Source organism: Periplaneta americana, chromosome 10 (assembly GCF_040183065.1).
Source record: "Periplaneta americana isolate PAMFEO1 chromosome 10, P.americana_PAMFEO1_priV1, whole genome shotgun sequence".
Classification (NCBI taxonomy): Eukaryota; Metazoa; Arthropoda; class Insecta; order Blattodea; family Blattidae; genus Periplaneta; species Periplaneta americana.
In genome coordinates this window covers 125,684,528-125,696,309 of record NC_091126.1, presented here as the reverse complement: position 1 = coordinate 125,696,309, position 11,782 = coordinate 125,684,528, and the positions used below count along the sequence as shown (strand labels likewise).

The window sequence follows — 11,782 nt, the reverse complement described above, 5'->3', positions numbered from 1 at the left end:
TGTTTATGTACGTTATGTGGTAAGCTTGAGACAACTGCATTGTTAGACAACATGATTGTAAACTGAACCACAAGATGGTTTGAAATGTTACCTATATTTTCCCATGTCACCTGTAGGTGACACCCCTCCAAAGGGCATAAATATTGGAATTTCGAAATAAAACCTTTCTTAAGAGAATATCTGGACCCTTAATGGCACATATCACTGAAAATAACTGAAATTAATTTTTTAACCTGTCACTGGAAATTGACGGGTTAACGACTACAGCACTGGCACAGCGAGGGGGTTTTAGGGATAAAAACACCCAGAGTCCCTCAGAAAAAAGAAAAAAAAAAAAAAAAGGAAACGCTGTTGAAGCTCTACAACAGTCATATATTTCCAGTAATAAACAACCTCTTGACAATGATGGCAACTCTCCCTGTAAAATTTCTGTGAATGAAAATGATGTACACAGAATTAGCTAAGAAACGCAGAAGGTTGAAATACACAGTGTCTGACTTAAAAGTATAAGAAAAAAATATGGTTGTTGCGCATTTCGTCGCACTTTAATTTTTTATTTATTCCAGCACGAATATTTTTCATTTCGTTGCATGGCAACACTGTAATGAAAATTTAAATCTATGCTCTTCAAGTACTGTATACGGGATATCTCGTTTGAAGTGTATTGTTCAATTGTTCATACTGAGTCAAGATGAATAGTTCCATATGTGTTTGTCCGGTCTCTTTCTTAACTATTCTTCCCATTTCTATTTCTCACATTTTTAGTACCGGTACCTTATATGTAGTGTATGTTTTTATTTTAATGCATCTATTATCTTGAAGAAGGTGAATACGTCTTACAAAATTCATGCTGCAGTCCATTGTGGTAACATTTTGCCGCGTCTATAGTTCACACTATTCGAAACTATGGTGCTTCAGTGCATAATTTAGAGGGAAAATTGAGATTTCAATACAGTTTTCCAGAATATAATGAGAAAATTTAAAACATTGACTAACAGAAAGGACCTCTGATATTAGTTCTGCAGAAGCATCTGATACTTCCAATGGCAAATGGGAAAGAACAAAAAATAAGTTTTTAACCTTTTTCGAATTTCGGATGTTTTGTTTCGGAGCTCCATGTTTTATGTACTATTTCCTTTAATTTTCCTAAACCAACTCTGACCTAAGTGAAATTTACACTCTGTAGTCTTAATACTTCGAAAATTAATTTTGGCAGCATTGTGTGATGCTATTTTATAATCTAATAAAAGCTTAGAAATGATTAACAGTTTTCCACATATTCGGCGACATAATTCCTTCAGGAAGCACCACACATGCTGTTATATGTTAGAGTACTAGCATTTGACAAAATACAAATAACCACAGAAATATTGAAAGCATTAACACACGAATGTATGGTATACATTTGATAGAAATGGTTGGTAGCTAATCAAAAGTACTGTCAGACAAAACGATGATGTATTCTTTATTCATGAGAAAAGTTATATTTGTTTTACACATTATGAGGGTTGTTTGTGAAGTTCTCGGAATCAGCAACAGAGGTCACCACTAGCGCAACCCGGTTCTCACATAGTCATCCTTCATGAATAAACACGTGGTGCATCGGTGCTTTGGGTAGACTAGTTGTATTGCGGGTGCCTCTCTATTGTTCCCGTGTAGTGATTTGTGAAGATGGAAAAAAACCGAGATTCGAGCAGTGATAAATTATTTCGTAAAGAAAGGTATGAAAGCAAAATGAAATTCATGCCAATGTGCAGAACACACAGGGGGACTCTGCCCTTTCATATTCAACTGTTGCCAAGTGGAACAACGAATTTAAATTTGGTTGGGTGAGTTTAGAAGATGATCCATGTAGTGGTCAGCCAAGATGTCACTACATCTAATAAAATACGCCAACTTCTGATCTTTTCTCTTTTTCACGTCCTTTTCAGACACCAATCCCCATAAGTATCTGAGAGGGTGTGTTTAGACATCACAGCCAATAGAAAAGAACATCCTACAATACTGACACAATATCAGATTTTTCATCTGTACTTTGGCTGTCAACTGGGAAGTTTCCATAATCTTAGCATAGCAAACAACTTGTCAACTCCTAATACTTCGTCTTAGCAGGTTTGACAAGGTGTAAATGGATCTGTTGGTACAATACGCCTGCTATTCTCAATGTTCCTGATGACGATTTCATTGTAGCTAAGTTGTGTTGTGTGTCTTCATGTTATACTGAAACAAATTATTACACCGAATATGATAATGTATTATTTCAGAAAATATACTTGCCTGTGTATTTATTTACTGTATGAGTTGCAGCGAATCCAGCAACACAGCACTCATATCTCTCTCTCACCCCTTTCTTTCTCACTTTTTAACAACTAGCGCTCAAGATTGAAGTCAGGTTTTCACTTCAATTTGTCATATAGTAACATAATATGTAATTCAAGTACCAGAGCAAAATATTACCACTTCTGTGAAGGTTCACATTTCACATTTTATATCAAAGTTGTGAACTACTGTTGTCCCTGTCTTTAAACACATACTAAACATTTACAATACAGTGTCTGTAGCCACAACTTATCCACAAATAATGTCTGCCCGATACTCCACAGACAAAGAAAAACACAGCACAAATAACAAGGAAGACCCAAATTGAGCCTACAACAATAACTACAGTACAAAATATTTATCAGGTTTAGAAATCAATCTGTAAGTAAAACACCCAATACCACAAATCCGCTAGATTATCAGAGCTACAGTTTTAATTTAAACTTGATAGAAAATAGAAATAAAGAAATTTTAAAACGAATTAATATAAACATAATCCACCAGAGATATTCACAAGAACAATGACTACATCTTTATAAAGATGGTTCATGCATTGATAAAGGAGGTGCAGGGATTGGAACATATTACAGACTATTCATCCACTATATTTCAGTAGAAGACCACAAAACCAATTTTCATGCCGAACTAGATGCAAATCAGTTCTCCTTTATTAAACTGATTTATAGATTGAAAGATTTCAAGAAATTAGTATTTCTAGTGGACTCAAAATCTACCATACAAATAAGTTCATAAAATGCCTCATAAAGTTCCACAATAACAGACATAAGAGGCAAAATAAAAATGTTAACTAGATTAGATAAGAAAATAAATTTCCAGTGGGTTTCCTCACATGTAGGACTGTATGCTAGACACCACCAAGTATGATCAATTATAGCCACTGCTCTTAAAGATGCCGATTACAACACCTTTGAAGAAGTACATGGTCTCTCCGTCACTCGCAGTACACGGCGCATAGATATAATAGCTTTCAAGGAATCTACAAGATCTGGATTCATAATTGATCCCACTGTGCGTTTCGAAACAAATGAGGAACAGCCAGCAGAAGTGGATAAGGAAAAAAAGAATATCTACAATCCTACTATTCCATATTACCTCCAAAAGTACCAGCTAGAAGAGCTTGAAGTAATCGGACTTCTGGTTGGAGCAAGAGGTACCGCTACGCTCTTCATGAAAGATGTGTTTAAGAGGGTTGGAATACCTACATCTATTATTCCGATTATAACTTTAGCTGCATTGAAAGGATCAATTGCTCTCCTGAAGCATCACATATATCGAAATGAAACCAAGTTCATTAGCATTCTTTACTTTTTTGTAACACTTGTCTCTCTCTAAAACTAGGTATATTTCCACCAATCACAAAATGTATTTGCAGCTATGTACTTGGAGTTTCATTGTCAAAACAAAATTAATGGTTCACTGAACTTGTAAACATTTATATGGTTAAGTACTCTTTGTTCCTTGTGGCAGCTAACGAATAGTGAGAAGATTTTTAAATTAAAAAAATGAACTTGCTGATAAACTTGCAAAGAAGGGAATCAAGATAACAAAGAAAAACAACAACCTACATTTAACCTCACTAAAAACGATAGTCAAAACAATATATGATCGACAAAGTAAACAGCAACAAATGGAAATAGCTCAGAATAAAATTAGGAAAAATACAGAAACATTATGGATTGAAAATCAGAAAAAAAAAAAAAAATAAATAAAACAAGAAAAGAAACAGTAACAAACTTTTCGACTCGAAACAGTGCACAATTGTCTTGCAAAGCACTTATATTGATTCAAAATTTTAGATTCTGACTACTGTACCTTTAGCATACTGCCAAACTCTATAACAGATTTGAATCACCTCAGTCAATGTAAATAAAAATATAACAGCACTGTATTAGGTTGCTTGAAGGAGAATGGTTTAAATACTACCAGCCTGGTGACACTGGAGGAGAAGGGGAAGAAGAATAATTAGAATATTTCAACATCATCACCATCACCTACATACGATTGCAATTTTCTGGGTATTGAAATTCCAAATACATGGTTCAACAATGAACCAGTAAGTAAATCGCTATGTGAAGGTGAATTAGTCTTAGAATTTGAAAGTCTTTACATTATGTGATACATTTCTATAAACATTTATTTTATTTCTAAATATTGCACTATTTTGTGGATTAGATTTCCTTTGTTACTACAAGTACTAGAATTGTAGAAATGTGTTCTCTTCAATTCCCGTAATCCAACTGTGAACACCAACAGAATGAAAACTGGAATATATTCTCATGGCCCACTCTGTACAATTTAATTACGTGACTATTAACTGAACGATTAAAACTGTAAGAATTTAATCGAATGACTACGAATTAGTTGCAAAAAAGTGAGCTCACAGTTATTATAACTATTTGGAGAATGTATACTATCCTAAATAAATTAATTAAACAGCATATTACAGTGAGACACTTGAAATCTGAGTCAATAAAATCATCATTGCTTGCAATTTGATTAGGATTATAATGTACAAAAGCAATGAGGATCACAGTCAACATATTCAGTCTGCATGAGTTCGGAAATATTGCACCCACAATTGCACTTTCTTTCATTTAAGTTCACTGAGAATTGTTTTCTGTGAAAACTAACTGTTAAAATCTAATTCCCTCTAACTCTGTGGAGTTTGCTTCCATCCTCAGTAATGACTTTGATCGACTTCCTGCAAATAACTCCTCCACACAAGGACTTAATTTTGGCTGTGTGCTATTGCGAAAATATGTGTTGGTTGATGGAAATGGCTGGAAGAACTTCCACTGACGATCCTCTTCCCCCTGTAACAAAGAAAGGTACATGAAGTCTATACTTCACGAAAGACCATTGGAGTTTATACCCATTATTTCTCTGTGTAAAACCCATGTTTGCCATCGAACAGGATTTGATGTCATCACCTTCACCTCACTCAATGTATTAAATCTGAGGTTCAATTTCTTTGTATGCAGTTGTTTTCCATGAATATATTGTGACGGCCACGTGAGATTCGATCTCACGACCGACGGAGGAAGGGCTAAGTCGGCCGTGTTTTGGGCGGGTTGCGCGCATCTGCTTCCTGGGGCATGTGCTATGGCGGAAAGGAGAGAGGGGAGAGAGCGACCGCGGCAGAGACGGGAGATATCGAGATTATTCGAGATCGCGAACTCTCCAGAAACTATGGTTTGGTTATAAAAGAGAAGACGCAAGTGAACGTCAGTCAGTCAGTAAGTAAGTCAGTCTTGTTATAGTCAGTGGACAGCAAGCCAGCCAGTCTCGTGTACCGGAGTTCGACTTGAGTGTGTGTCCGCAACTGTGTGAGCATCCGAAGACCTGAGTTCGAGTGCAGTGGACCGCAGTTGGAGGGACCTGAGTTCGAAGTTCAGTGGACTGTCTCTAAGGTCTGGGGTTCGAGATACTGTGAACTCGAGTGACTGAGCTAGAAGAACTGTGAACTGAGAACTGATAGTTCTGATTTGTAAATAGTGCTTGTGAACATTAGTTAAAATTAACAGTTCATTGTTGTTCTCAATAATCCAAGTAAATTGTCATTGTCGTCTGTGGAGTGCAATAACGAATACTGTGTTGCTGTGTGGAGAGCAAATCCCATTGTTGACGGGAGTAGAATTAAATTGTAGAGAGTGATTATTATTGTTGGAAGAATAAAACTACATTATTGTTTTTGAATTTAAAGTTACAATATTAAGTCATCCTCTTACACGAAATCTCTGAGTATTCCAATCCAAGGCTTGTTTACTATTGAAAAATCAGGTTTTGTTAATATGTGGCTTATCCTTTGCCTGTTATTCTTTTGAACCTAAATTTCAATGGGTTTCTTGCCTTCGATTACAAGTAGTTTCATTTTTTCTCTGACAAGTGATTTTTTTTTTTTAATTTTCCTAAGACATCGATTAATGAAAAACCTGTACATTTTTTATGAGTACATTTGATTTCCAAGTTTTGGCAACATAAAAGAGGACTCACTTAACATCGCTGATAAATATTTTTATTTAGTCTTTCTTTATACTTTACCTCTCCAGATTTTTTTACTAGTATCTCCTAAGACACTTCCATCTTTTGTCAGTTTGCTACCAAGATAGTAAATGATGCTTCAATTTCCTGATTTTGAATTGCCAGCTTGATTTGTGATTTAGAATTAATCCTTAAATACTCGGTTTTATAAGTATTTTAAGGGGGAATGGAATACCCTATCTTGATAATGTTAAACTAGAGGAAATATAAGGTACATTTACTCATAAACTATTCGGAATAGGATTGTGAAATTTTTACAGCTAATGCCTATATGCCATGGCTTACTGCTAAATTCATTGTTTTTAAAATATTCAGTTAATTGTATTAGATATAAATTTTTTTGTAATGTTAAATTTTTTTTCTACATTTTACAGCACACACTTCTCAGTAACATGCTTAAAATTCTCACCAAATTAAGAAACAAGAGTTCTGGCATATTTAGAACACATGCATGAATGAATCCTAAAAATTTCAGCTCCCTACAATGAGTAGAAGCTGAGAAAATGTTCCCTTTGTAAAAAAAAAATTTCAACTTACGGAAAACTAGCTCTAAAGTTTTGTCATCAAAACAAGCCTGCACCATAGCTAGGATCATCTTCATCCTCTTCATTTTCCATTGCTACCTTTCTTTTAGTACCTCTGTGCTGTTGGGCCCTTCTGAAGATGTGAGACATCTTGGTTTCTGCATTTTGGATCCTTTTCTTGTCGATTTGCCACATTGCCGCGTTTTCACGAACATCTAAACCTAATGACTGTAGCACTTGACACTTTGTATCATTTCCCTGGTTGAATGTGGCTACAGCATCAAAGACTCCGAAATGGAGTGTGTTTATCCCTACAAAAACAGATTTGGGGATGCGACTATTTACACATTCATTGGGATTCTGTGTCCGGCCATGCAGACATTTATTCAGAAGATCAGGATGAGCTAAATCTCTGAAAATTGGCTTTATTTCGTCCATAATGGCATGAGGCAAACTGTGTGGATGATTGTAATTAACTCCTGTTACCTTTCCTTTATTGAATTTACACCAACTGTCTGCACCAGCCGGACACAGTTCATGACTTGGTTCTTCATTTGTTGACAGTGTATGAAAATATACTGCCCAAACAGCTTTTTTCATGTTTTCTACACTGTCAACATTCTGCCTTATTGCAAGGCCATAATAATTTTGTAGTCTGTCAATTGCAGAATCTGTGAGTCTATTCTTGCCACTTATAGACTTACCGTCGCTCAAAGTACTCCCCTTCAATGACGTCTTCAATCTTCTAAAACGGGACCCCATTCGCTTCTGCACGTGCCCCACACACTCTAATTTTGCAATGTTTACATTATTTCCATAAGGTTTCATTTTATTAACTTCATTGTATGCTTTGGAGTCACCATCCCCTAAGTAATTTGTGTACCACACTTTCTACCACTCCTCAGAATGTTGAAAAATTTTTCTCACTCCGGCTACTTTCATTCCACCACTTGTTCCACTATAGTTTGCAGTGCACTTCTCTTCATGTATCATTTTCAATCTTTCTGGACAACTACAGAATTTTGACATGATTGCCACATCAACTACTTTCCCACTGTCCACACTAGTAGCTGTCACTACACCGTTGTTAGACGTATGGCCTCGCTTCTGCCATGTGCCATCCAGAGCTATACTGTCTCTAATATTATTATTTTCTGAAACTGCCTCCTCTACAGCTTCTCTCATACATTCAAGAGCTATATTTTCAGCTGCAGACCCCAATATATAATTATACTCATCAAATTTTGAAGGCGGAGCAGGCAAATCATGATTCCACACAACATGTCTCCACTCGCCTTTCCTCTGCCAATGGAACGCAGACCATAAACTAGCCTTATATTTGAACTGTACAACTTTTTCCCATCTTGTGAATTACTCATAGTTGAAGAAGAAAAACATACATACACTATGATTACAAGACTTACAGACTAATTCTAATTCTGCTGCAACACCCACATGTTTATTTGCAATTAGTTCCATGCCACTTGCTGCACAGCCTTTACACAACACATTATTTGAAAAAACCTCACACAGAATTGATAAATCTATAATTTCAAACTGTTCAGTATCCTTAGTAACTTCATCATACTTCTCCTTCACTGGGCTCAGTTTTTTCTGAGAAGAGGTTGGAGTTGCAGGAATGGTCTTGAGGTTAGATGGCCCAGGAGTCACAATAGGATATGATAATACATCACTACTGGCTTCTCTACCATTCAGTTTAGACCTTTTCTTCCAATAGACTCGCTTTTTAAACACTCTGTTACTTGGTCGAGGCATTTTCACAAGAAATAATAACAATTATTTATGAAAAAGACTTCAAACAAAACTCGTGTGTGCACAAACTAGAAAACAACACATAAACAAAGACAAAGCCACTGATATGATCGAGAAAATAGTGACCAAGCAAAGACTTGTTAGCCAACAGACAAAATATCCTCTCAAAACATAAAATATCTTGCCAGTGGCGGCACATTTGAAACAACATTGAAAGAGAGTCACTTATGTCAGCGTTTGACAGCTGGCACCGCAGCCATATTCACTGATAGCAGACGAATTTCTGTGCAAGCAATTATTTTAAAAATAAAATAAAATAGATGTAGTAAAGATATCAACATAATTCAAACGCCATTTTAAGCAGAAAATGCTGGAGATTCAGAATCAAATTAAAACAAAAAAATGAATTTTTGACCCCAAAATCCATTCCATTCCCCCTTAAAACAAACTACTCTAGATGCTTCTGCCAATTTTGAGACTTTTCTTGCATGTCTGAAAAATGGTGTGATACTGATAATACAGACATCATCAGCATATCCCAAGTCCTCAGGATATATGTTAAACTCCATCTACTAGGCTATCTTTCTTTCTATTGGATATGATTTATCATGATATTATCCATCACTAATGTTAATAAACTGGGATGAGAGAATACATTCTTGGTAACTTGGAATGGTAGAGTTAGACTTTCATAATGTAACATTGATTTTTACACTAGCAAAAGTATTACACAATCTGACTTTTTTGTAACACTTGTCTCTCTCTAAAGCTGATTAAACTGCCCTATTCTGTTACATGTGCATGAAAATAACTGATAGACATAGTTGATACAAACTGACTGTTACACTAGCAAGACTAGATCTGAATGACATAACCGACTAAATTGATCTGCTCTGTTACACTAGCATGACAAAATCTGACATGACTGATTAAACTGATCTGGTCTGTTACACTAGCATCACATGACCTGGCTCTCATGACTGACTAAACTTAGTGATCTGTTACATTAATATAGCAAGATCTGACCTGATTGACCAAATTTACTTGATCAGTTACAATGACACGATCTGACTGGTTAAACCAATCACAACTGAACTGATTTAATTAATGAAGCTAAATTTATCTGAAGAGAATGACATCTGCTGACTGCCTTGTTTGGAATAAAAGACAGATTCAAGCTATATCTCACTTGATGTTTTCAGACAAAGTTGATATGACCTCATTGATCGTAACTATTCCAAACCTTAGCCTGGCATTAATGTGATTTAATGATATAACAGAATTTGAAAACTCTAATTTTATTGCAAGTGTATAATGTTTGGACTCAATATTAAGTTCCTGTTGAATGTATGACAGTTGTTTCTGCATTACTTCTACTTAATTCACTGATCACACAGTTGCAAGATAGAAAAAATGTGTGTTGTTTAATAATCTTATACATGGTGTAAATATACAGTATTTTAACACAAAATTCTAGATCTAAATTACTGGTACGTCTTAAATAATATCTTGGATGACAGCTTTTTCTGCACTATTTCTATTTAATTCACTGTTTACACAGCTGCAAAATGAGAAAAAATATAACTCGTTTAATAATCTTAAGCACAATATAAATATATTTTAACACAAAATTCTAGATCTAAATTACTGATATGCCTCAAATAATATGTTTCTGTTATTAGCTATTCATGTTGAGCTCAGTACAAAGCAAACAATTCTAGTCAAGAATAGGCAGTCACCTACCACTGCCATCAGAAATTTAACCCAACAACTCAGAAAGTATTTTTATAATTATCTTCAAAACAAAAAGAATATAAAACGCTTACTTACATCAATAAAAAATAGAGGAATTCATCATCAGAATTAAGTTCTGTTATGAGTATAATCTTCTCCCATTTTGTCCTCGATGTCTTTTGCCATTTCATAATACTTCTCTGCACGTTTACTGTTAATCTTGACACCATATCCCATTGTATACCATGCCTGCAGATATCGGCAAGACATGTAATGTCCTAAATGACATGCTTTATCTAAATATATTGCAGCCATATTGAAATCCTTGTGGAAGTTTGCTTCCTTCATGTCCTTGGTGTACATTCTGGCGAGATTCCAGCAGCAAGCTGGCACATCTTTTTCACAGCACATTCTCAGGGTAGACAACGCCTGTAAACATTGAAAAGAAAGAGTAATATGATTATTTTTATTCATTAAAGTAATTTTTCTATGTTCTGAATACTAGACATTTTCTCAACAGATTTAGAAGAATTTATTTTTAATTAACATAGTAATAATTACTTACTCAAATATTTAGCTCATAGAGACCATTATTCTCTACAACTGTCTTATATTAGGTTTACCATTTTTCCCTTAAACAAAATGAGGACATCCTACACAGAACAATATGCTGCCTACAAACCAATTCGTCCAGATTGTTCACAAGTGGCCTAACCTAACCTCATAATTGTTTACATTATTGAAATGAAATAAATGCCTTCACTAGCTTAAAATTATAAAATAATTACAAGGATTTTTGGATAGTAATTTGTGATCATTTCTTTACATGCACTTCATATTCTTAAAATAAAGTGGTAATGCAATGTTGTAATGGATGTATTTAAGAGTTCATAGATTAACTGTAGATAGAAAATTTACCATACCACTCCTATGAAATTAGTATACATACGATTGTGTTACTTTGTCTCTTAGGAAGTAGATAAATACAATAATTCAGTACGTACTCGATTGCAGTATTAAAATACAAATTGAATGTGCGGTGTATCATACATGACATTATGCTTAATTATAATGTATAATTGAGAATGTAGGAATATAAATATTAACCTAAAATTTCCATATGATATAACATAGGCCTACATATGTAATGGCAGGGCATTGGAGACTTTGTAAATCTCGTTGCTCTAGTAATAGCGCTGTGAGGTTACCGTATTTCAATATAGTCAAGTGTCTGAAGGCCAATAAGACAGCATTCATATAGTGGTGAAACTAGCGCTGACGTAGTTCCTGCGATTTTGGAAGTGAAAATCGTTGAATTTATAAGAGATTTTTTGTGGAGGTGCAGGTGATCGTATAAGCAAGGCATAATA

General features: G+C 35.0%; 1 protein-coding gene across 1 annotated transcript in view; it reads right to left on the bottom strand.

Annotated features, from left to right (window-relative positions):
* Nucleotides 1-367: 367 nt before the first annotated feature.
* Nucleotides 368-11,782, bottom strand: part of LOC138708012 (cytochrome c oxidase assembly factor 7B-like) — a 73,055-nt gene continuing 61,640 nt past the window's right edge. Inside the window, exons 4-5 of the mRNA XM_069838121.1 lie at nucleotides 10,509-10,841; nucleotides 368-5,153 (exon numbers count right to left, since the gene is read on the bottom strand). Of these exons, the coding sequence (XP_069694222.1) occupies nucleotides 10,542-10,841 (300 nt within the window). The 3' untranslated portion in view covers nucleotides 368-5,153; nucleotides 10,509-10,541. The remainder of the gene's footprint in view (nucleotides 5,154-10,508; nucleotides 10,842-11,782) is intronic.